This window comes from Macaca thibetana, chromosome 2 (genome assembly GCF_024542745.1).
Source record: "Macaca thibetana thibetana isolate TM-01 chromosome 2, ASM2454274v1, whole genome shotgun sequence".
In the NCBI taxonomy this organism is placed as follows: domain Eukaryota; kingdom Metazoa; phylum Chordata; class Mammalia; order Primates; family Cercopithecidae; genus Macaca; species Macaca thibetana.
In genome coordinates this window covers 132,386,333-132,413,523 of record NC_065579.1, presented here as the reverse complement: position 1 = coordinate 132,413,523, position 27,191 = coordinate 132,386,333, and the positions used below count along the sequence as shown (strand labels likewise).

General features: G+C 38.2%; 1 protein-coding gene and 1 long non-coding RNA gene across 9 annotated transcripts in view; one reads left to right on the top strand and one right to left on the bottom strand.

Moving 5' to 3' along the window:
• Positions 1–27,191, bottom strand: part of CNTN4 (contactin 4) — a 975,811-nt gene that overhangs the window by 193,206 nt on the left and 755,414 nt on the right. For all 8 annotated transcript variants that reach the window (XM_050781395.1, XM_050781393.1, XM_050781400.1 and 5 more), the window contains one exon: positions 6,541–6,738. In XM_050781395.1, the coding sequence (XP_050637352.1) occupies positions 6,541–6,738 (198 nt within the window). The remainder of the gene's footprint in view (positions 1–6,540; positions 6,739–27,191) is intronic.
• Positions 19,929–27,191, top strand: part of LOC126948982 (uncharacterized) — a 30,785-nt gene continuing 23,522 nt past the window's right edge. Inside the window, exon 1 of the long non-coding RNA XR_007723574.1 lies at positions 19,929–20,289. This is a non-coding gene — a long non-coding RNA (uncharacterized LOC126948982). The remainder of the gene's footprint in view (positions 20,290–27,191) is intronic.

Here is a 27,191-nt window from a genome sequence, read left to right as displayed (position 1 = left end):
GGCATGCTGTGGACTGAAAGACTGAATGCACCTAGTTTTCTGCAGGGATCAGTTGTCAGCATTGGTAAGAAATCTGATCCAATGAACAGCATCTGTCTGTTAAACCTGATATTATCTGATTTGGGCAAATGTTGAGATTGGAGTTAAGTAGGCTAGAAAGTTGTGACTGGAATCCTTGAAGACAACAAGAAGAAACTTTAGATAGAACTTATTATAAATCACCTTTTTTTTATAGCTGAGAAGACTAAGGACCAAAGAAATGGTATGATTTGTCTTATGAGGGCCGCGGGTACGTCTGGGACTATACCCCAGAATCCCTTTACTTTCCCTCTTGACTTTTAGTCCTGGACATGACTAAAAGTCATGAAACTGAAGGATGCTGAGGTCATCATTTTGGCTTTTTCCTACTGGGTGAAAGTTTGATTTAAGATGAGAAGATTAAATACTTCAAAGTTGCTGTTATTCACTGTTTTCATGGCTAAATTAGGCTGTGGAAAATGAGTGAGGACTTGGGAAAACATGGTCAGTTATTTCAGTTATATTTGAGAATATACATAAACATTTTAAACATTTAATTTTATATTGAAGTATAATAAACATTTAAAAAAGTTAACTTTACATTTTAACCTCCAAAGACAATATATCTGGTTTGTATATGCATACCTATATCCAAAATGTATATGCTTAACAATCTATGTAAATATAGAAATGCAGGAGAGAAAGGGAAAGAGAGAGAGAGAGTACAGAGAAAGAGGGAGTTTGAAACTCTAAGATACGATAATCTTATTGTTCCTTGTTTTGTAGCATCTCTTCTATGTGGAGTTCCAATTAGGGTTAATATTCAAAAATATTTAACAATCACTGTGCAATGCATGGACCTATCAGACAGACACATTTATCTTTGTTCTAATAAGCAAAAAACATTTATCTTTGTTCTAATAAGCAAAAAAAATTTTTTTAAAACCTACCAAACCAGTCCCCAACCAGTCTCCAGAAAAACAGAAAAAAAAGGCAAAGGCTAAACAATGATTTTTCATGCTACATTATGTACCTGTGTATGTAATGTAATGTGCATAAACAGTGTAACAGACATTATCTCATTTTCTCAAGACTGTCCTAATCTCTGCGAATTCTTTTCATGTTAAGCTATTTTCGAGACAGCCATATAAGTGCCTAAAGACAGAAGAAAGAGCCAATATGATTATCATCGAAGACTACTATTTCTCTAGTAGTTATGCTATATGAGTGGTCTGTTACCTTTGTTTGTGGAAATTTAGGGATAACTCTTTGAGATCTGTGCAGGAAGCATATAACATAGCAGGCTCAGCACTATTTATAACCAAGAGCTGGGCTAAAAAGGATCAATGGACTACTTTAGTACCTGTAGTAATAATAACCATGATATACTCTTCCCAATTATAATTTTTCCCTCTCATGATTCCTAAGCAACAGGTGTACCTTCTCGAATCAGTTATCTTCTCAAAGCAGATTTTAAAATATCTGGATAAATAACTATAAACTCTGATAAAAATTTTTCTCACATATGTCTAACAACTCATATTTTTATGTGTCCCAGAAGTGAATACTGCAAAATAACAGTCATTTGAAATAATTCTAAAATTCTCAAAAATTATGAAGCAAAAGAAATGAAGCAAATGTATAAATCTAAAGCCCAAACAGCCTTTTCTGAACCTCAGTGAAATAGTATGATGGCCAAGGACCAGGAATCTGTCCTGACACCACTTTTCTTATCTGAATTCTCTGGTCTTCAGTTCCCTTGTTTCTCAAAAAATAAAGATATAAAACTGGGTGATCTCTAAGTGCCTATTAGGTCCAATAATCTGGGTATAACCCCTTTATCAAACAATGTTCTAAAAATTTGAAAACTCTATGTTTTAGAAAAGTGAGAAAAATAATGACAAGCAAAAAGAAAAAAAAATCAAACTTTACCACTAAAAGTTAAACACTTTAGAGTTTAACATCATTAGTCACTTTGGAGAGTATTATTCCACCTTTCTCTGTCACTATACACTATTTTAAAAAAGAATAATAATAAGGTCTATACACTATTGTAATCTGTCTTTTAAAAATATAATTTGTTGATCATATTTTAGGTAATAAAGTTATTGATGGTATACTTCTGTCACTGTTCAAAGCACTTTCAATTACAACATACAAAATAACTATCTGAGGTAGATGCTGTTACCCTTATCTGACTGATGAGAAACCAAGTACAATGAGGTTAAACTGACACATCCAAAGCCACATGGCTAATAAATGGTGAGGCTGAACTCTGCCTGGACTACTTGGCTCCAGGATCCTCATGGCTTGTGTCCTTACCTCCTGGCCCCACATTGGAGCCATCATTTGAGATGTAGGAAGGAGTGAGCCATGTGAAGAGCTGGGGAAAAGCAAACAGGGAGCCCCAGGGTTTTGCAGGACTGGGGTGAGTGGCAAATGGTCAGTGAACAGACATGGAACTCATCACACCTCATTTGTATCAGGAACTGAGCCAAGGTTCACTATTCACCTTTTATGACTCACCATGGCCTCTTGGGCTACAAATAAGGAATCATAGTCTAGACTGCTTAGCTGAAATGCCCAGGAAACAAGCTCAATATTGGGGAAATACAGTTATCCTGGCTACATGTGCTCTTAGCAAGGGAAATGACAAGTCTAGCAATTAGTTCAGCTCAGGCTTCAAACTCCTTTGCCTTGCTTTTTTTTTTTTTTTTTTTTTTTTCCTTTTCTGAGGCAGGCAGATGATGTGAAATTTTGAGTGTGCTTCAATGATCAAAATGATTGTAAAAATTCTATACTCGCCTTGCACTTATCAGTCTAATATACAGTCACCAAATCCCATATCTTGAAGAGAGAGAATTTCATTGATTTTACTGCCACAGAATAGATTTTAACAAGAATGTCTTCTTTATTTTGCAATCTCTCCTTGATTTATATTTCCCTTTTTCTCTCACCTTCAGAAAACAGCTAATTAAATCACCTATTTTCTGCTTAGTAACACAGTTTGAGTGTCCATTTTATGTACTCCAGTGTTAATGGAAAAGACATGAATTTTCACCATGCAATGCTCATGGAAATTAAGAATGAGTGGGCATTAATGGCTGAAGAATGAGATCCTTAGTCTGCTAACTTTGTGATAAAATATTTTAATACAAAACATTTGTCATCTCTATGAAGATATACCAGACAAATCAAGACAAATCTAAAAGCCAGGGAAAAGGCAGAGTTGTTGCCAGTTTTAAGTGTACATGATGATTCTGGAGTGCTCATGCTCCTGAATGTTTATTTCTTATTTTTTGAAGAGGCAGTTCTGTGTGACGTCTGTCCCTGGCTATGTCACAGTATATCAAAGTCAATATGTAATTACATCTGTGACTTGATAGACCAAAACAGATAATACCACTGAACAGATATTCTGGCATAAGTGCATTTGGGTAGAAGCCAGAGGGGCTGTATTTTTAAGTGATTTCTTACAAAATGCCACTGGAGCATATCTTTTGAAAGTTTCTTCATCTGTCAGTCTGGAGAGATAGCACTGATAGCTTTTGACAGAGCTAGTACCTTACCTACTTTTCTCTGTAAGCTGATAAGAATTTTCAGTTTTATTTAATATAATGTAGCTCAATCCAACATATTAATTTAACATTTGCCATGTGGCAAGCACTGTGCTGAAGCGCAGTATAAAGTCAAATGAAAATGATGATCTTTCCTTGATCATAATGTGAGCGAGGTAGGGAAGGCAAGCCGACATATTTGAATATTCCAGATGAATGTTATGATAGAAAGATGGCCAAAAAAGCACAAAACAAATAATTCTTCCCATTGCCAAGGGAGAAGTTATGTATTTGGTTTTACAAGTACATAACTTAAAATAGTAATGCTTAAAATATGCTTAATATTAATGCTTAATAATGCTTAAAATCGTATTCTTGATTTTTCCCTTGCAAACCTGTGTAGTAAAACCACTTCAGTAAAGGGCATTCCCATACACTCAGCTGCTATGTCAGAAACCTATGTGTCATCCTTGATTTTCTCTTCCACTATCTCCCACATTTAAGGAATGAGCAGGTTCTGGCAGCTTTACCAGCAAACTATATCCTGAATCCATTTCTGTCCTTCTCTGCTGTTACTCCCTAGTTTAACCCGCCATCATTTCCCAACTGAACTAATTGCAGTAGTATTCTGATTGGATTTCCAGTTTTCGCTCTTGTTTTCTGAAAGTCCATTTTCCACATAGCAGCTAAGCAATCTTCTTAAAAACATAAATCACTCTTTTGCATACAATTCTCTAACAGCTTCTCACTGCACAGGAAGTAAAATCTGGTAATTTCTCTATGGCCTCCATGTCCTGGCCCCTGACTCTCTTTTAACCTTAATTCTATCCACTCTCCACCCTGCTCAGTATGCTCCAACCATGCACCATTCTTCGTGTTCCCTGAACATGCTGAGTGCTTTTTTTCAGGCCTCAGGGCCTTTGCATGATGTTAACTCAGCCGGAAAGCTCCGCCCTCTGATCTTAAGAGGGCTGGTTTCTCGTTATTTCAGGTCTCAGCTCATGTGTCCCTTCCTTAGAAAGGCTTTCTATGGCTGTCTAAAGTAGACACCCACTGTGCCCCCTCTCCACACCACAGAGCTGTTATTTTATCATACTGGTTTACTGCTATCTAAAATAATAGGATTTTTGGTTTTGTTTATGTTTGTTTGTTTCTTTGTGTCTGCATCCCCCAGAAGAATGCAAGTGCCTCCTGTTTACCAGCACTCAGCATAGTGGCTGTCACACAGCAAGTTCTAAATAAATGTATGTTAAATGGATGAATAAATGAATAGTTAAAATCTAAATTATTTGCTTGAAAATTCCACATATAGTCTATGTAGTAAGGATGCTCAGACCCTCTCTTCAGAGCTGCTTAGTCTGTAAATACTCTGTTCTGGAAGGTTCAGGTTCAGAGACTCACTTAGGCACAAAGTTCAGTGACGAAACAGAGGAAAAGAGTAACAAACTTGGGGAACAGAAATCTGAGTTCCAGTCTTGCATGTGTCAAGTTTTTCTTATATAAATTCAAATAAGAGTTGTTATAGTATAATGCAAGGAAGCACTGTGAGGGTTTAAGATATCAGGCTCTGGAGTCAGTTAAGACATGGGTGCTGGGTGGAAATCTTGGAGCCATTAATTTTTAATGAATGTGGCTGAGCCCCAGTTTCCCCATCTGCAAAAGAGAATGTTTATCATATAATTGCTTGAGATTTAAATGAGATAATTCACACACAATTCTGTGCACAGTGACTAGGCACATATTAAATGTCAAATAGATGTTTGCTATTAATGTTTTTGTCTGATAGTATCCTCACTCGTGTGATGTCTAGTCATTACTGTTCATAATGGAAGATCTGAATGTGTACTAGACAGTAAAAGGATTTTAAACGAATAGAAACCTGAACATGTCCACTATGACTGCTTAAATCATGATATCAGCCCTTCTTGAAGGGCTTAATTATGTCTTTGTTTAAATTTATTCAATAAATATTTATTAAGAATCTTCGATGTATCAGGCGCTAAACCAGGTGCAGCAGAGGTGTATGTGACTAAGGTACTACATGTGCTTTAAAAAAGGCAAATTGCTAGTAAGACAGACAGTGAAGCACACAGACAATTGTGATGCAGAATTATGAGATCTTGGGGGGTATGGTCGTAGACTCGATATAGAAGGTACCTGACACAGCATGGTTGGGTGGCAGCGTGGGCAAGCAGAGATGGCTTCCTGGAAACAGTGATATCTTTGAAGAAACTGGAAGAACCAGTATCAGTTATCCAAGGGAGAAGCTGAGAGGAGAGGACTAAGGAAAGGAGGAGCATTTCAAGAAGAGGGAATAGCATATATAAAAACCCATGGTGGGAAAGGGCATGGTACTCCTAGAGTTTGGCATACACGGCTGTCTTTACAAAGTACACGGTGATTTTTACTACACATTGTTAAGTCATTTAGGTAATTAAGAATATATGAATTTCATATATTTTCTTGAAATATTCTAATACTGTGGGGAATTAAAACTTCTGTCTCAAATAAGCCTTGTTTTGTCTACATTTCACTGTGGTGGGAACTATGCTTTCAGTATTGTAAATCCAGAGGTTATTTGGACAATTGACACAGAATACTAAATTACATATAATTGATTAATGAGCTAATTGTTCAATCTTTCACTTCATTCTGACTGTGTATACAGTTTAAGTGGGAGAGAAACAAGAAATACCTTCCTTTGTTATTTATATTCACCTAAATCCTCATTCTATTCCTGTTGAGATTAGCAATTAGATTTCTAATTAGTTTTCCAAAATGGATTCATGGGTTTATCTCTTCTTACACAAGTGGAGAAAATATGGGTACCAAATATAGGCAGCATTAAACTTTTCTTACCTTTAATTTAGACAATAAAGCTTTGTGAGCCAATAACATAACATACCTTCACATTCATCCTGTGATTGCAAAAAACAAAATTAACAAAATTACTTAGAAAACTCACCATCATTTCTCAATATTAGTGGTGTAGGTGGCCCCAGGACCTTGTGGTTTGTCACAGTATTGGTAACCACACAGGTATAATTCCCAACATCTGATTTTTCTACTTTGGCAATATACAGATTCCCAGTCTCTTGAGAAACAAAGCGGCGATTATCCTGATAGGAAGGATATTCATTGAAGATCCAGGCGTAACTCAACTCTGAAAGTAAAAAAAATCTTCATTACAAATATGTCTTTTGGCACTGGAACTCTACTGTTTTCATGAAAGAAATGATCAGGTTAAAAATTTATATACTGTTGCCCAATGACTCTTTTTCAGCCTACTAAATATAGATAGGAAGTAATCACAGTTCCCTATGGCATTTTACCAGCCTTTCTACTATTAGTCAATAAGGTTTCATTTCCAGAGAAGTAAAAGATCCACTGATAGCTGATTAAGTGATGTCCAACCTCTTTAAGTCAAGGGCTAAGCATTTATAGTTTGCTAATCATGTGTCAGGCACTATGCAACATGTATTCAGTAATGCTCAAATTACAGACCCAGGGTGTCTATAATCTTGATATAGTAATGCTGGAAGCCACCCTGGAAACTATTTAGTTCATTTATTTTGTTTTATAGATAGTAATTGTTATATTACATCATAATGCCCCATACTTGCATAGTACTTTATGCTTTCCAATATATTTGATAGTTTTATTTCCATTAACTGAGAAACTAGCACCTAGGAACAGAGTAACTTATTCAAATTCTTAGCTCTAGTTAGAAACAGAATAATTCCTGAGTCTCAGTGCAGTCTTCTTCCAATGCCTCCTGCTATCAGCTCAAATTCTTTCTTCTCACTTGTGAGGTTGAATACTTTTCCGTCATTTTAGTAAGAGAGCAGTTTAATACTGTGGCAAATACTCATTAAGTACACAATGACTGACTAGTTGACTGATTCCACAAATATACATCGTATTAAAAAAAATTAGATCCATGAGGGAGTGGATATGAAACAGTGATACAAGAGCAACATTTTCACAGACACTTATCCCATAATATCAGCGGGATGAATTTAATAGGCAGTTGTATCTGAAAACATTCCTTTGAAAGTTCCAATTTTTATAAGAATTAGGTAAATGTTTTATGAAGGACCACATGATCCCATGCTTTCCATTTCAGAGAAGACCGCTAAATGACAGTGAGTTTAAATGATTTGCTGCAGTGAACTATCGTGCTCCAAGGAAATCAAACTGCTTCACCTCCAGGCATTCCATGATTCCTCTCTTTAAAGTGTAATTTCCAGATTTGTCCAAAGCTAGAGAAGTGATATACTAGCTACTGGCACTGATTAGCCAACATGTCCCACTTTATCTTCAAAAATTACTTTGTTGAGGGGAGGGTGAGGGAACAACTAAATGCAATGGGGCCTCTGGTTTCAGAACTAGTTGGCTGAGTTCTTATATGTCACTTTTTCATATGATCGTAAGCTAAAGCCTAAATGTATAAAGTGTCCTTGGAAAATAGCAGAAAGGTCACTTCAGCTTTGTAGAGAGAACGCTAATTACTGTAAAAGTCATTTTTTGTACTGTAATCCTTCAATGTGTCCCAATTGTACTTGACCTCAACAACTGAATGTGCAACAGGAAGCATATTCTGCCTTAATAATCCACTGTTTACACACAAAGGAAGGGTCATGCAGATTGTTTTCCCTTTGTCACTGGATTATAACGTTTCCACATGTATTATTTTAGAATGATATAATTATGTTTATATGAGAATGGCTAATCATTTTATTTACGAATGTGCATGTAATTATAAGTAACCCCATGCTGATGTCAAGAGGATACTCAGTGTAAATACGCAAGTGCTTTCCAGAAAGCTGGTTACTTCCTCAAGAAACAAAAATCTAGGGGAGGAAAAGCCCCTATAATACATTGTGAAGAAGTACTATCCTGTATGGTAGGCTTTTAACAAACAGCATAGCAATGCACTCCTTACGTACTCAATAGGTGAGTTTCAAGCAAACCTAGTCATCTCTCAGCACCTCAACTTTCTCCTATGCAAAATGAGAAGATTTCCTATCTCCTAATTATTTATAAGAGAGTTTTAAGTATAAATTAGCACCTCCAAAGTCACATGATGGAAGTTAGAATGTAATTTACCAGCACAATATTAATCAACCCACATTTCTCCAAGGAGAGTTGAAAGCAAATACAGGAAACTCCTTTTTTTTTTTTTTTTTTTTTTTTTTTTTGAGATGGGGTTTTGCTCTTTGTTGCCCAGGCTGGAGTGCAGTGGCTTGATCTTGGCTCACTGCAACCTCTGCCTCCTGCGTTCAAGCAATTCTCCTGTCTCAGCCTCCTGAGAAGCTGGGACTACAGGTGCCCACCACGACACCTGGCTAATTTTCGTATTTTTAGTAGAGATGGGGTTCCACCATGTTGGCCAGGCTGGTCTCGAACTCCTGACCTCAGGTGATCCGCCTGCCTCGGCCTCCCAAAGTGCTGGGATTACAGGTGTGAGCCACCGCACCCGGCCAGGAAATGATTTTTTTTTTTCCCTGCAATATTTTTCAGAACTCTCAGTAGCGGCTACTGGCTGCAAGGCTCTCTGAATTCTGCAGGAGACTCATTTAGCAACTAGAAAGTCGATATTGGGAAAATGGCATCTGCTTCATTATTTTTCTAATTGGAGAGGAACAACAACAACAACAACGAAGTAAGACTAAAGTTCAAGTCTGTGTTACATAAGGGAAGCCATTTAAACTTCATTTTCAGTTTCTTGGTCCATAAAATGAGGACAATTAAAAATGTGATGCAGGTACGTGGTGAGGATCTGATTATGTGAAAGCACTTTGAACTCTCTAAAGGGCTGTACAGATGTTATTATTGGTGTTGCACTTCACCAGGTTAATCATTATAGAAGTAAAACTTTTTTATTCAATTAACATGCGGTTTGATCTAATTAAAAATAAGTTGATTCCTTTGGCTTCCCTGTTTATGTGACTTAAGTAACTTAGTGAGAGATGCAAACACCCAGAAGTGCCTTGTGCAGCATTTCCTAAACAGTGGTCTTTGATGATTAATTCTTTGTTTTCTACCCCCACATCCCTAAAACTCAAAGGGTTACATGATCAAATTACTTTGAGAAGTACTGGATAAACAAAATAAAATGGAGTTTTAACTTTTTTCTTTCAGGACTGGCAAGAGATTTTGACATGCCAATGTCCTTGAAACTCCTTAGAGAGTGTTTAAGCATCCAAACTTATTTGCTCATGGAATTACCACCACCACAACCACCTAACCCCCATAGCTCAAAAAACCTAGTTTGGGAAACGCTGTACCAATTAGTTCAATTCAAAAAACAATAAGTAGAATATAAGGATTATTAACTGTATTACTTCAGTTTCTGCAAAATCATTAACATTAAATAGAACAACAAACAACAACAACAAAATGTTGAATTAAAGTTGTAATGTTTCCCCAATTGTAATAACAATATAGCAGTGTAACCATTTCTTATGCTGAAATAAAAAAAGAAGAAACCATAGTTGCCAAGAAGAACCTCAAACAGAAGATGCTAAGGAACCTAATCAACATGGTTCAACGTCTGACGTTTGTAAAGACCGTGGAGTCCTGTCCTGAAGTGGAAAGGTCAGCAGAAAAGTCTTGGCTGGTGTACTGGTGAGAACATGTTGGGCTAAGCACTAAGCTCCTAAAACAGGGGAAATCTCTCACTAAGACATTAACTTAGTTCTTTTCTCAATCAAATATCACCACCTGGAATATTGTAGTTTTACTTGTTTATGTCTTCAGGGCAATCAGGAAGGAGCAGGAGGAATATAATGTAATGAGAATGTAGACATCAAAGCAGGCAAAAAGTGTAGTAAAACTAAAACATAGGCAACGAATTGCTTGTCCTATTTCTTCATTTAAAAGATAAGAAAATTCTGAGGTCTAGAATGGGTAAGGTTGGAGCACCAAAAAGGGGTGAGGCAGACTATAACCTACTCGTTCTAGCTTAACTCTCATCCCAGTGTACCATCTAGGAAAAAGTAAGCGCTCTTGACATTTGAAATCAAGATCTGGTATTGTTCTATCGCTCAAAAGACAATTGAGATTTCCCTTAAGAACCAAAACCTATTTTTATCAGAGCAAAACAGTAATCCATTGGGTTACATGAAACGCTATCAACATTCTGAAAAATAAAGCCAAGTAAATAAAACAAAATAAACTTTTATGTGCTACAACTCGCAAAAGTGTATCCCACTCAGTTTGATTTCCTTAGGGACTTTCATGCAATATTTATACTTACTCAAACTTGACAGATTTCTTTTGATAAGTTTTCACACACTAATTGCTCTGGAAGTGACAGACAGTTTCTGTCCCATTGGCAATTTGTAACAACTGAGTAAACAGATACTTGGAATGCAATATATTAAATAGATTGTGAAACTTCTGGTGCTCAATTGAAAAATACTGAGGCTAGTTGTATTGTGATACTCATTAAAGAAGAAAGGCCTAGCAATGGTTTTTTTGGTTTGCAGCATCCAAGTCTATTGGAAATGAACTCTGAAGCTCTCTTAATTGGTTCTTTTTTTTCTGTATCTCTAAGCCAACAACAAATGATGTATGATTGTTATTTTTAAAAGAAGACACCAATCAAGCAATTTTCAAATCCAGGTACTCACTGAACAAATTACCCAAATGATCAATCAGAATTCTCTGGATGGTGGCTCTTTAATTGTTCTTGACACCAATTTATTTCTAGAGCTATATTATGCTTCATTATGTTCTGAGTCATATCCCAGTAGTGGCAAAGATGTCAGTTTTCAAAGATGCCTTTCTTAACCTCAAAGTTTTAAACCTGAAAGGCTCTTCGTCCAACTTTTTCAATTTTACATATCAGGAAACTGAAGTCTAGAGAAACTGTATGAGTGGATCATGATTACACATTTGACAAGTGGCAGGGATGGGACTGTGGGGTAGCCCCAGTATTCAGAAGAGCTGGTTCTGTTAGGAAGCCGTATGTTCCTCTAAAAATGTATTTTGGAGCCAGAAGAAATCAGTTTTCCTTATCTAGAAATTGAGGGAGTGAGATTACATGATGTCTCAGTCTCTTTCATCCTTCCATACATTCTATATGTATATCATCAAATCCAACACGCTCATTTGACAAATAAGGAAAGAAAGATCCAAGGAAGGCCAGTAACTTGCTAGGAATCACATGGGTAGTTACTAGGAAGGTCAAGAACTAGAACACACACGTGCACACACACACACACTCTCACTTATTTGATTTAAGCTGTGTTCTATTTTGTAGAAAGAAGATATTAGTGTTAAGTCAGGAGACATGGATGGTAGTCTTTGCATTATAACACATTTTGGCTTTAATAAATTATTTTAACATCATGATAGAGTCTCCTTACCTTTAGATAGTTTTATCAATATGTATCCTGTTTTTTACACAGTGTTTGTGAGGTTGAATTTAAACGGATATATAATTCTAAGAAAGTAGATGTGAAAAGTATATTTTAACTGATCTTCTACAAATGAAATGGGTAAAATGAATGTATTCATTGGTTCATTTGTTGGTCAAATATTTACAAAGCATCAGTTGTTTGCAAAAAGCACTGAGCTCAGTGCTGAGATGGAGAGCTGTGCTGGCAAGTGCTGGAGAACAGTTACAAAGACCGAGTTGGAATCAGTTAGTGTGCTGAGCAAAGGGAAAAATGGCATAAGTCCATGGAAAGATCTCTGGAATTGGTGTCAAGAGACATGAATTGAGTCTTGGCTTTGGTACTTAATCAGCTGGAAAGTAATTTCTATTCCTCAGTTTTCTCATCTGAAAAATAGGATAATTAAAAGAATACCTTCCCTGCCTAAACCAAGAGTTACACTGATCACTAAACATATTAATGTAAATTCTTAGAGAGTTTCTTGTGGCACTTTTTTTGACAAAAAATATCTTCTTGTAAATGGATTGATATCTTGTCTTTCTCTGACCTTTGTGAAAGAAAAATGTTATAAATTGCGAGCAACCCAAAAAATTCCCTAAGAAAGTAAGAATTGTACCAGGAACTGCAAGGACTAAATAGCATTGATGATTGTGCACAATAAACAGGTAGCAGGAGAAGGCAAGAGTGTTTGGTTTCAGAGGAAACCAAAACCACGCATGTCATATGAAAGATCTATGAGCTCTCTCAAGAAGAGAGTGACCAGTAGACTTTGGATTCTGAGACAGGGAGCTTCTGGATGACATTTCTGATTATACCAAGACACAAAATGATAAATATAAAGTCATATGTGAGCTGTCATCCAGTGAACAATGCTTTGGGAAACAAGAGTGGAGGGGCAGTGTCTGAGATGAGCTGAGATCTGAAGGTGTGGAAATGGGAGAGATACTGTACCTCTATTAATTAGAAGACAGACTAATGAATATTTAAACCTATAATGATGGTAATGACCCTTTGCATCTTAGGTTGTTGAAATCATGACGGTAGCTGTCAGGACCTCTATTACAAATAATCTGTGGTCCAGAGAACTTTGTTTAGACAGGTCCCAAGCAATGAGCAGGACCATCCAGGGTCCAGACACTGTTTTCATTTTTTATTAGTGCTGAGTAGAGCAGGGATGACAGATAAGTGTCACTTGGACCACCAGTCACCACTCCTACACCCATGGGTGACATTTATAATTGACTCTGCCAGACACAGACTGAGAATCATTCTCAATACAGTGTTTCAGGCAATTACCTCCAATCAATTTGTGTTGGCACATAAAGTGAAAGCTTTTCACCGTCTTTGCAGTGCTGATTTTGGAGAAATGAAATGGTGCCCATCTGAGGCAAGGATTAGATAAGGCCTAGTACTAAATCTCATCCAACCTTGTGCCAGGTATTTCTAAAAATAAGCCTTCCAGCTAAGAGACTACTCGCTTTGTTCAAGATATTTTTAGTACATGCTATTTACTTGTTCAGATGTGGCAGTGGAGGTGTGGAAAAGCAAGATGGCAAAAGGTGCATTTTCTGGTCAGGTATACAGTTCTTGAATATGTTCGAGTATGACTTACAATATCCCCCTCTTACATGTAACTTCTTATTTTCTTGCCTCTATTTTTTTGGGGGGTAAATTGGGCATTTTTCTAGGGTGTAGATTTTCTTTTTTTTTTTTCTTTTCTTTTTTTTTTTTTGAGACGGAGTCTTGCTCTGTCCCCCTGGCTGGAGGGCAGTGGCTCGATCTCGGCTCACCGCAAGCTACGCCTCCCGGGTTCACGCCATTCTCCTGCCTCAGCCTCCCGAGTAGCTGGGACTACAGGCGCCCGCAACCGCGCCCGGCTAATTTTTTGTAGTTTTAGTAGAGACGGGGTTTCACCATGGTCTCGATCTCCTGACCTTGTGATCCGCCCGCCTCGGCCTCCCAAAGTGCTGGGATTACAGGCGTGAGCCACCGCGCCCGGCCTAGATTTTCTTTAAGAAATTGTGGGTAGAAGTTATGGAATTTAACTTGAAAGTAATTTAACTCATTGTTTAGGCAATAAGCCAAATATGAGTATATGACAAAATAGGACATACAACTTATATGATTTTTAAAGGTAAAGGGAAAGGCTTCAACAAAATCTTGTACTTGCAGTCAATGGCTTCAGCATATAACTCTGCATTCCCTGTCTCTCCTCTGCTCTCAGAACTGTATCAGTGAGAAGTTTGAGAAATATTGCCTAGATCTGGAGTCAGTAAACTTTGTATCCTCCAAGGGAAGAAGTCATTTTTTTTAAAAAAAACAGGAAAGCATCCTTTTTGTTAGCATGTTCCGACTGGAGTGGAGGCTGGAAAGTGACAGTGCACAGAACAGACCCTGAGACTGACAAGTGGATGTGTCTTTTATAGTTTCCTTATGTTACGAATCTGAAAATCCAAAGGCAATGAAATGTTGAAGAGATATCTGCACTCTCATGTTTACTGTAGCACTAGTCACAATAGCCAAGATACGGAATCAACCCTAGTGTCCATCAATGGATGAATGAATGAAGAAAATGTGATACATATACACAATGGAATAGTATCTAGCCATAAAAATAATAAAATCCTGTTATTTGCAACAACATGGTTGAACCTGGAGAACATTATGCAAATTGAAATAAGCCAGGCACAGAAAGACAAACAGTGCATGATCTCTCTCATATATGGAATCACAAAACGTTGAACACATAAAAACAGAGAGTAGGATTGTGATTACCAGAAGCTGGGGAGCAGGGAGGTTGGAGGAATGTTGGTCAAAGAAGAAATAATTGCAGTCAGACAGAAGGAATAAGTTCAAGAGAGTTATTGTACAACATGGTGAGTATAGTTAGTAACAATGTATTCTATTCTAAAAATTGCTGAGAGTAAATTTTCAAAGTTCTTGCCATAGAAAAAATGGTATGTGAGGTAATGAATATGTTAATGAGCTTGATTTAGCCACTCCATAATGTATACATATTTTAAAATGTTGTATGCCATAAATATATACAATGTTTATTTGTCAATTAAAAATAAATAAAAAACTCAAAAAATAAAAACTCAAAATCAAATACATATCTTGATACTGGGCTTTCCTTGTTTTCTTTTTCTTTTCTTTTTTTTTTTTCTTTTTGAGACAGGGTCTCACTCTGTCACTCAGGCTGGAATGCAGGGGTGCAGCCTCCACCACCTGGGTTCAAGTGATTCTCCCACTTCGGCCTCCTGAGTAACTGGGACTACAGGCGTGCACCACCATGCCTGGCTAATTTTTCTATTTTTTGGTAGAGACAGGGTTTCACCATGTTGGCCAAGCTGGTCGTGAACAACTGACCTCAAATGATCCCCCCATCATGGCCTCCCACAGTACTGGGATTACAGGTGTGAGCCACTGTGCCTGGCCTTGATATTGGGCTTTTCTTGAAACAAACATAGTCCTCAAATATCAGTCCACAAAAGCAATCTGAGTTATACAACACAATGTCCACTATAACAAGTGGTTCTCAAATTTGAGTACGCTTCACAATCACTAGAAAGGCTTGTTATAACACAAAAGGCTGGATCTCACTCTTGGAGTTTCTTATTCTGGAGGTGGAACAGGGAAGGATAAGAATTGCAAGTTTCTAGGTGCTGCTGATGGTGTTGGCCTGAAGTCCATACTCTGAGAAACACTGTTTTAAAAGATTTGACTACATTAGGCTCTCATTCCGTCAGGCAAATGATTGCCAAAGGTGAATAGCAGCTTCCCACAGAGGAACAGGCACTCAGTCTCCAGTTTGCCATAGCCTCTACCCATTCCCTACTCCATATTCCAGTCCTATATGAATCTGTAGGCAATTTAGGCTGTAGCCCCTGCTTTAGGATACAGACACAAAGACAAATAAATGGAATTGACCCTTAGTTGCATACTTTTGTTGGTATGAAAATGGTACTGAAGAAAACAAATATAAGCTAATCTCAGTATTTTGATGTGATAAAAGTGGGGTGCTGAAACCATACAGAACCGACATTAGACCCTTGTCTGACTGTGATAAAGAATGGCCCAAACTAGCCTGGGCAACATAGTAAGACCACATCTCTACAAAAATACAAAGTTAGCTGGGTATGGTGGTTCACACCTGTAATCCCAGCTACTCAGGAGTTTGGAGAGACTGAGGTGGGAGGATCGCTTGAGCCCAGGAGGTCAAGGCTGCAGTGAGTCATAATCGCACCACCATACTCCAGCCTGGCCAACAAAGCAAGACTATGTCTCAAAAAAACAAAACAAAAAATAGATGGCCCAGTCTGTTCAGTGTGGTCAAACCATCAAACCAGTAAAGCCATGGCAGACAGATGCAGCTGCAGTGGACTATGATGGGCAGATGGAAACACTGTTCATGGGGGATAAAGAATGTTTCTTTCAACTATTTGTTAAAAATTTGGTATTTTAAGAAATCAAAGGTATCACCATATTTTACAAAGAGCTCAAACACACAAAGTTCATTTTAAAAGTTTTAATCCCTTGAAGCATGAATACCCTTTGATAGCCAAGTATAAAATACTTTCAGATAATGTAGAAAGCACATAAAAGCTAAAGAGACAACTATCAAAGTTCATGCCCAGTTTCAGAGAGAATATGGCTTTTTCTCAAGTGGCAGGAGAACAGAAAAAATCAGATGATACAACTCTTTCAGCTCCACACTTATACACGCTTCATACAAGCCCTGTGGGTTGATCCCAGGTTCTCTCTAGGAAGGAGTGTAGGTCCCATTGCTGGGGAGAAAATCAGCATCCAGGTCCTGTGGATTTGAATTCCATAGAGGTTTTTTGTCTCACCGTCATCTGTCACTGGCCTAAGAACATCCTGCTATTCTGTCCATATCAGGTTCAGGGTCACTCAAGGCCAACCCACACAACGCTGCCAGATTAATCCTACCAAAGGGCAGCTTTGAGTCATGTCCCTCTTTCCCACACAAATCCTCTGTGAGTCCCACTGCCTCCTGGATTAAGTAAAATGCATCCAGCTCACATTCAAATCCTTCCATAACAGGACCCCAAGTTATTTAGTTTTAGCTTTCTACTCTTTACTCTTTGTTAACGTATACTCTGGGGGAGGATCCCTCAAGCTAGGAGCTGCAAAACTTTAGAGAGGTTAAGGAGGGGCATCTTTGATTAATGGATTCACACAGTACATAGTATTCCTGCAGGGGTCACTTTTAGATGCAAAGAGAAGACACAGTGGGAGGGTTGTGCCCGTCCATCTGGGCTTTAAGCAGAGAGTTCTGTTTTTGAAATTTGCACTTCCCCACAAAATTGTATTTTAAGAAAGGTTTATACTGCTAAGAAGGGTTGCTTAAGGTAAAGTGGAAAAATAGTCACTGATCCCCTTGTGTGCTGGGTTCTTTTCAGTCCCTCTGACAAGGCTTGTGCACTCTCTTCTCAGGACATGTTTCCCCACTTTTACTCATCTCAGCCACTATCTTTTGCAAAGAGCCATTTCCTGACCAGGAAAATTACATGTGGTCTCTCCTCAACAACAAAATAAGTGTTTGTTTCTTTTTTGCCTCACAGCAACCAGCACATTATTTCACACATTGAAATTTGTTTTTCTGTATTAGAATAGTTCAGTTGCTTATCTCTTCTCCATCTTCCAGGCTTGAATACTGCTTGTGGACAAGAATACATATGGCCAGAGAACATACACTTTACTTTTGTGAAATCAACTTAGTAAGCGTTAGTTGAATCGAAGTGGAATTCCAAATGCCAGAAGTTTCCTGGAGCAACAGTATTATTGCTGAACTCCAGGCCCAAAGTGTTAGCTGAGAAAGAATTCGCCTGTAAATAAGAAGGTACATTTCTTTCATCAGACCATTGATGGTAAATCAAATTCACCGAAATCAGAGGAGGGAAAAAAATAACAATAACAACAAAAAATCCTCGGACTATCAAAATACGTATTTTAAATCGGAATGCGTGAGCTCCTTTCCTTAAAAATCCTTCCCTTTCCATTTATTTCTGACTCTCTGGTGCAGTTTTGCTGAGTTTACTAAGTGGCAGAAAGAAAATACAACAGATTAGCCAAGAGAGAGAAGGACTCAGCAAAGGCAGGAAGGAAAGGATGCAGCAGTGAAGTTAGTCCACCTGATGTGACTTACACTAAATGACAGATGTTGATGAAAACTAGAGTTACCAGATGACACCCGTGTGACCCGGCCACTGGTCAGATCACAGTTACTCAAAGGTGACAGGAACACCTGGACTGAATAAGACATCTCCATGCACAAGGAAAATTAAACTGGATCCAGTGAGCAAGATATTTTCGTTTACCTTCAGTAAGCCTCCATCTTATAAGTACATCAGCAGAACCACAACCTTCCTACTTCTTTACATTTTCAAAACACTTGTATATCCATTATCTCATTTGGTGCCTCTGACAATTTTTACAAATAAGTAGAATAAGGATTAGTTCCATGGGAGAGACAGGAAAAGTGAGATACAGAAAATGACATAAGCTATTCCAAGACCACACAGACTATCAGTGGAATTAGATTTGGGATTAAAACAGACATCTCTTGAGACCATGACAAAGAATTCTTTTCCTATGCCAGGAACCACTGCAACAGAAACCTTCAGCTTAACTAAGTCAATGACATGGCAGTCCAGCAGTGATTACCCCGACTGATGTGCCAGCCCTATGGTTGAGGCAGACTGTGGTAGGGATCTGGACAACCTTGTTTTCTTTTGTATGCCACAGTATCTAACCCCATAGTGACATTCAAGAGTACTCAGAATTTCAGGGAACTAGGTGACCAGTTAAATCCTGAGATATCAGTCTTGTACGTGTCACTTGTAGCATCAGCACTTAAAGATACTTCCTAGGAAAATTTTGACTGGACAAATCATAATTAATAGAAATATTGCTTTTTCTCACAGCATAATAAAAATCTGTCTTATTACTTTAAGCTAAGCAAATTCTGTGAAGAAAGAAAAAAGAGGATTCAATATGGGAACTAAAATGGATTCTCAGGAATAATGAAAAAATGCTGAATGGTGGAAAATGTCAATTTAACTCTAATTATTTACCTTTTTTAAGGCTTCAAGCAGTAATATGACTAACTGAGCAAGCTTTCAAGTAATATAATCAACTCCTACACAAGTTAACAATACACAGCCTTTTCACCAGATTATTAAACAAGTCCACATTCTCCTTAATTAAAGTTGTGATCTAAAATTTAGACAACTGACATTTAAATCATGAGCACAAATTAACCCTTAATCAAATGTGCTAAGAAAATACCAATTTTCGGCCGGGCGCAGTGGCTCATGCTTGTAATGCCAGTACTTTGGGAGGCAGAGGCAGGCGGATCACCCGAGCTCAGGAGATCGAGACCAGCCTGGCCAACATGGAAAAACCCCATCTCTACTAAAAATACAAACAACTAATCAGACGTAGTGGCAGGCGCCTGTAATCCCAACTACTTGGGAGGCTGAGGCAGGAGAATCACTTGAGTCCGGGAGGCGGAGTTTGCAGTGAGCCGAGATTGCGCCACCACACTCCAGCCTTGGCAACAAGAGTAAAACTCCATCTCAAAAAAAAAAAAAAAAAAAAAAAAAAAAAAATAAAATGCCAGTTTTCATTATGGCCCAAGATGCTTTCCCGCTTCTCCGCGTCTTGCTAATGCTCCTGTGAAACCAATAACAAAAGCATTTGGTCTGTTTGTCTATAAAGAATGGAACTATCCTTCTCAAAATAAAGGTATTTTCTTCTTTTATCTGGCCCTTTAAAAACAAAAAAGACCATCACTGATTGCAATGGTCCGGTTGCGGCTTGAGGTACAGTGGAGAGGACCAGATGAAAGATTAATCATCCATGAGTTTGGCTTTATTGCCAAGTTTTCCAGAAAGGCACTTTTCATCTTAGCAATGCTTCATCAGTTGGTTTTTGGTGCGTGGCAGTCATCATTCCTCCAAGGCCAGCATAGAGATGGGAGTGCGTCACAGGAGACCAATCATATCACTTAATCTCACAGGACACAGTGATTGGTTCAGTAAGGATCACATGACTTAAATCAGCCAATCAGAGATTTTTAAAATTCAAACTGAACAAACGGGCCTTTTTTCCTCTGGTTTTAAGACTCCAAAACAGAAAGCACAAAGGGCCCATGCTCATGTCTAATATACTTTTGACAAGTTGGTCAGGGAGAAGAAACTAGGACTCAGAGTTGACAGAAAAGTGAGTACAAGTGGTGGCTGAATTCCTCAAGAAAATTTACTCAGAAGAAATATTCTATTCAGGTAATATGCTTTAAAAAAAAAAATCAATAAATTAGGCCAGGCGCAGCAGCTCATGCCTGTAGTCCTAGCACTTTGGGAGGCCGAGGTGGAAGGATCACAAGGTCAGGAGTTCAAGACCAGCCTGGCCAATATGGTGAAACTCCATCTCTACTAAAAATACAAAAATTAGCTGGGCGTGGTGGCGGGCACCTGTAGTCTCAGCTACTCGGGAGGCTGAGGCAGGAGAATTGCTTGAACCCGGGAGGCGGAGGTTGCAGTGAGCTGAGATTGCACCATTGCACTCCAGCCTGGGCGACAGAGTGAGACTCCATCTCAAAAAAAAAAAAAAAAAAAAAAAAAAAAAAAAAACCAATAAATTCATTTTATAAAAAACTTCCTAGTGGATGCTCTTTTTTTTTTTTTGTCCCCTGCGATCAAAAGTATCTGAAAAATTTCTTAATATAAACCCTTGTCATTTCTTTTTCTCCTTAGAGACTTATTTTACCTTCCTTCCTCTATTTACTAATGGCCTCTTCTTACCATTGTTCCTAAGCCCCCCTTGAAAAATACTTGTATACTAATTTCCTATCCATCTGCTACCACTTAAAATAGTTCCTGGTAAAAGCTGGTTCTCAAAAATGGTGGATTCTTCCCAATGACTCTTGTAATTCTTTGAAGACAATAACAAAGACTTGAAGAAAAAAGTTAGCTTCAAGAAAAATTAAAGGAAAAAAGTGGGCATCTGATGATCACTGCTCTTTATGGAACATCTAGGCAAGGCCATGCTTTGTTCTATTTTAAAATAAATATCTTTATCTTGAGTGTGTCAAGTATTATTTATAACTGGTCAAGTAGCTACTCTAGAACTTGAGGTTAGACATACATGGTCTTGAAACCTTGGTTTACCACTACTTTGTGAGCATGGAAAGTTACTTAACATATCTAAGACTCAATTTTCTCATCTGAAAAATGGAGATAATAGTAACACACCGTAGGATGGTTGGGGGATCAGATGCAATACTGTAGGCAAATTGCTAATTATAGTCAGCACAGTGTCGAGCACATGCTAGCACTCAATATATGTTAATGTTTATTATTATTATTGTTGATAAGGCAGAGATGGTGAATGGAATCATTTGATGACTTACATGTTCCTTCAAATTCATTCTGAAGACCTATTTTAAATCATCATCTACTTAATATTATCAGACCAGGTCAGAATTTATAATGAATAAAGGTACCCTAATATCATAGAGAGTATTTTATTTTCCTAAAATTATTTTCATGTATGTTACTTCATTTGACTCATCTCTTGGAGATAATAATCCTGCTTTCCATAAAAGAAAATGAGGAACAGAGAGAAAAAGTGACTCATTAAAACTTAACATTAAACAAAGCCAGGACAGAAAATTAAATCTTGTGATCATTTATATAGTGTTAGTATGCTTATTATGCTAACAAATAGAAGTAGCAAAAACTATAAAATTAATATGCTCTCTCACTTTCAAAAAACTGAGATCTGGGAAGAAACTGGGAATGCAGCCATGAGGTGGAGTGTGGCCTGGTAATAATAAACAAATGCTGTAATTGAGAAACTTAGCAGTTAAATTTTGCTTAGAGTTCATGTATTACAGATTATAGCTGAAAGCATTCTAGGAAAAAATCTGTTCAATTCTTATTTATCAGAAGCAGAGAGAACTTTCTAAAGAAGGATTCAATACTTTCTTGTTTTATTATTTTTTCTTCTTTTTTTTACTTAGTAAGTGATTAGGGCAGTACTAAAACCTATCACCCTAGATTTTTACCTACTGATTTTTTCTTTATTGTAAAAGGCAGTGGAAAAGGCAGTAGGTAAGTAGGTATCTTCTGTCTAACTCAGTGATCTTGGCCAAATCACTTCATCTCTCTAAACCTCAGTTTTCTCACATGTAAAGAAAGGATAACAACCCCACCTTAGAGCTTGATGACCAAATGAGACTATGCATGTAAGAACACTTTGTAAACAATAAAACGCCAAGCAAAGGTGAGAAATCATTAACAGACAGTGACTGCAAATAGAGTCCACTACAGAGCCCTGCCTAATTGGTATTGGCTATCCAGGTGCTGTGTTAGGGTTTTGAGAATGCCAGAGACTCAGAGGAAAAAGGAGTTTGAATTGATCTATGATAACTGCCATGAGAGCAAGACAGAGTACTGGAGACATGTGTGGCCAATATTTAGGCCGCTGCTCTGCATAAGTGAGTAGTGGTTTTAGGATAAGGAGAGGACAATGCCTGGAGAGGCATGTGATCAGAGGCATAGTGTTTCACTTCTGTGCTCCTACAAAATGCAAAAGGCTGTCAAATGGATATCAAAACTGCAAACATCCATCCATGAGAGATGGATTAAGATGATTATAGCATAAAAATTTACACTTGCCACCATATCTTCGCCATAGAAAATGCTCCCTTTATGTGGATGTAAATAAATGTTAATTATCCCTCTGTAATAGTGGCAAAACAATACAAAACTGATGTTCTTAACAAATACATTGTACCCACCTTCGATTTCTAGCTTTTTGTCTGTCACTTTAAATTGGCAAACTGTTCGACAGATGTTCAATAATTGACACAGCTTATCTTCCTTTCTCAGGCTCCCTTCCTACTCAATTGCCAGCATTTCTAGTTGCTACAGCAACTGTAAACATTAATGATTATTCCAACACATCAAGGAGATTGAAACACATTCTTAAGTTAAAAGTTCCCCCAGGGGAAAAAAAAAATCCATCTCTGGCAAGATGGAAAATATAATATGATTTAAATTCCCTGGTTATTGTATTTATTACTGATAAATACACAAATCTATTTCTACAGGTTCGCATAGGTAATGACTTCTCTCTCCTATCTGACTAACAAAAAGAGTCATGGGAAATTGAGAAACTCTGTTTTCTCCAGTGTAAGGGAGGAAGAATTCATCTAGATAAATGATAAATAAGGAAACCTGTGGGGGAGTTTTGAAAGCAACCTCTTGAAGTCACATGGTACAGAACATTGTTTCACATGATCTGGGTGCAAGCTGAAGTCCTTCCACGTAAAGTCTCAGTGGCTTCAAGAGTAAAATTGGGGTGATGGTATCTGTCCTAACCATGTGTGTCACCTTAAACTGAAAAACATGAAAAAAAAATACATGAGATCATTACTGTCATTTGTTAAAAAGTGAACAGTCTATCCTTGGAAAGAAACTGGAAATAAGTGGTAAGATCTGGAAAATAGCTGTGTTCTGTTTACCATGCTACTGTAGAACATTTAAAAAGTGATTGCTGGCCAGGCGTGGAGGCTCACGCCTATAATCCTAGCACTTTGGGAGGCTGAGGTGCGTGAATCATGAGGTCAGGAGTTCTAGACCAGCCTGGCCAACATGGTGAAACCCGGTCTACTAAAAATACAAAAATTAGCTGGGCATGGTGGAGCGCGCCTGTAATCCCAGCTATTTGGGAAGCTGAGGCAGGAGAATCGCTTGAACTTGGGAGGCAGAGTTTGCAGTGAGCTGAGATTGCACCACTGCACTCCAGTCTGGGCCACAGAGCAAGACTCTTGTCTCAGGAAAAAAAAAAAAAAGTGATTGCTAACATTCAAAAATGGAAAAATTTCACATAAGATTTCACACATATGGCTTCTCATGAGAAACCATGAGACCAGGCACTACTGAACCTGTATTTCTTCAAGGCAGTAACTGGTCTGAGATGAGCAGTGACTGGCCTGTTTAAAGGAAGCATGTGGATCTCCACCTGACTCACATTATCTTATTCATTTACATTCTTACCTGCCTGGCTGGCCATAGAAGACAACAGAGTTTGTGAATTCTGGCTGAACCCTTTTCATATATCACATGCATTCCTAAGGCAAATCCTCCTGACGTCCATCAATCCCAACCTTATTTTATCCCTTGATCTTCTTTTGTAAAGTAGGGGACAGCCAATGTTTGTGCACAACTTCAGTGGACAAGTGCTGGACAAGTACTTCTTTGTTCTACTTTGTACTTTGTACAAATTAGTACAAGTACTACTTTGTCTACAAGTGGACAAGTACTTCTTTCTGCTCTCATCAGTGATTGCCCAGCCGTTGAGGTCCAATGACTCACTAAGGGAAGCTTAAATGGAAAGCAAAACTTCAGAAGTCACCAAAATCTTGTTTTCCTTAATGCCTAAGGTTTTCCCATTCTTCTTTAAAAAAAAATTAGTGTGGCAAAATATATATAAGAGTTTACCATTTTAATAATTTTTAAGAGCACAGTTCAAGTGCCACTACATCTATTCACAATGTTGTGCAACAATCACCATTATTCATATCCAGAACTTTTTCATAAACCCAAACTGAAACTCTGTATCCATTCTGCCAGGTTTTAAATTACTCATTCAACAAAGGCTTCATGTGGGCCTATTAGGTACAGGCATTCTTCTTGGCACTAGGGACATAATGGGATGTATTCACTGTTTTAGGAGAATCAAGTTTCTTGAATCCTGCTCATGTTTCCAGGACAGTGGATCTTGTTGTGCATGGTATACAACTCTTATATCTAGAAATAACTCTTCAGGATGAGATCCTGGGGTGCAACCCTACTTGACAATAAGATGACAAGTAGACATCATTTGTTTTTGGTGTCTAGCTTCCTGACCTGGTAACCTCATTCTAATCCTTTTTAAAATCAGGAATCATTTCTCCCTGACTCTTAGTAGATGCTATACAAGTGAGGCTAATCTGCATTCTGGCTCCAGGAATAGACTTATGTCTTATGGCTGCCCAATCAGCATTTTCTATCCAGCACCACCCTCATATCCTCCATTCACCATAATTGGTTTCAGAGTGGGCATATAACTAAAGTTAGCATATAAAGGCCAATTTTGAAGCTTTTGCTAAAATTACTGGAAATGAAGCATTTTCTCCTTTCTGCTGAGCTACCTTGCAGTGAGACGCAGCTTGTGCAAGGCAAAGCCAAGAGATGGATAGAGAGATCCTAACACTATCATTTGGGAACTAAAATCTAGTTGTAGTTAACAAGACTTTTATGCCAATAAATCCCCATATTTATTTAAGCTCCTTTGAATTGGATTTTGGCACCTGCAACCAAAGGAATTCCAATTAACAGAACACTTAAACAACAGACATAGTATTGAAGAGTATTACATAACTTTTTTCTTTTGAGATGGAATCTCGCTCTGTCGCCCAGGCTGGAGTGCAGTGGTGCGATCTCGGCTCACTGCAAGCTCCGCCTCCCAGGTTCCCAAGTAGCTGGGACTACAGGCGCCTGCCACCACGCCCGGCTAATTTTTTGTATTTTTAGTAGAGATGGGGTTTCACTGTGTTAGCCAAGATAGTCTCGATCTCCTGACTTCATGATCCGCCCACCTCGGCCTCCCAAAGTGCTGGGATTACAGGCGTGAACCACCGCGCCTGGCCGTATTACATAATCTTAACAAGCATCCAGTGGGCAACAACACGGGGACTTCTGAAAATGTTTTCAAACTCTACCTTCTCAATTCTTTTTAAAACAAAATCAACCCCCTTGTCAAACTTCCATGAGTCCTGCTCTGCCCTAACATATCCCTGGAATCTCTGCTTTAATTTTTCCGCAGATTTCTACCCAGCCTCACTGTAAGTGAAAAACACATAATTTAAAAGCCTATGCTAACATTTTATTATTACTTTTTTTGAGGCAGGGTCTCACTCTGTTGCCCAGGCTGGACTGCAGTGGTATGATCATAGTTCATTGAAACCTCAAATTCCTGGGCTTAAGTGACCTTCCTGAGTAGCTAGGACTACAGGTATACGCCACTATGCCCAGCAATTTTTTTTTAAATTCTTAGTAGAGATGAGGTCTTGCTATGTTGACCAGGCTCCTGCTTCAGGCAGTCCTTCTGTCTCAGCCTCCTGAGGTGTTGGGATTACAGGTGTCAGCACTGTGCCCAACCCTGTGCTACTATTTTAGATACAATGCCACATTTGCCAATTGTTAGTTGTGTGGTTGTGGGCAAATCACTTCAACTCTCTGAGTTGTTCTGGGGATCAAGTAGGCACTGGTAGGAGCATGTGGGCAGCGAAGACAGGTAGACGGCATTCCCTAAGAGTATCTTTATAGATGATCTCTTCTGATACATGGTGGTAGAAATTCAGGAGAGGAGCAAAGGGTGGGATAAGGGAAAGTGTTTCTCAATAAAAGCTCTGAGCACGAGTATTCAATATTCACCTGATATTTACTAGGCAGTCATGTGTCAGTACACTGTGAATTTGCACAGGATATACAAAGCAGGCAGTAAACCACAAATAGCCTGGTTATCCTGTAAAGAAGGATATGTGGCTGTAGCAGGGCCAGGGCTAAGGTCTGCACAAAGTTATATTCAGGCAGCGCCAAAAACACAGAGCTATCACCTCCTGATGTGTCATCTTCAGTTGTAAAGGACAAGATACATATAATTTTAGCATTCTTGCAACACTTCAGATCACAAATTGCTTGGTGAACATTGATTAGTTGACCCTCTTTGATGATGCCTGACCCTAGAAGCACTTATTTAGCTTGTGGCAGGCGTTTGAACTTTTTTTTTTTGCTCTTCATAAGCTTCTTAATCAGGACCTAATGAGCAAGGGGTGATCTCAGTCTTTAGCTGACTCTCTACTTGTGGATGATTACAAGTGCCTCTTATTGACCTCTAAGGGGATGGGTGCCAAGGTCACAGTTTAGCTATTAGAAAAAACTGCCAAGTCTATCTTTCTTTTTTTTTTTTTTTGCAATGTTTGCCTTTTCTCTCCTGATAATAACAAAAAGCTGAACAAAGTAAGGGTGCACTCACAAAATTCAGCCCAGGGAACTGTGGTCAATAAGTTGAGAATATATAAGAACAGGAATGGACATATGAAAGTTATTCATTTATACAATATTTATATATTTAT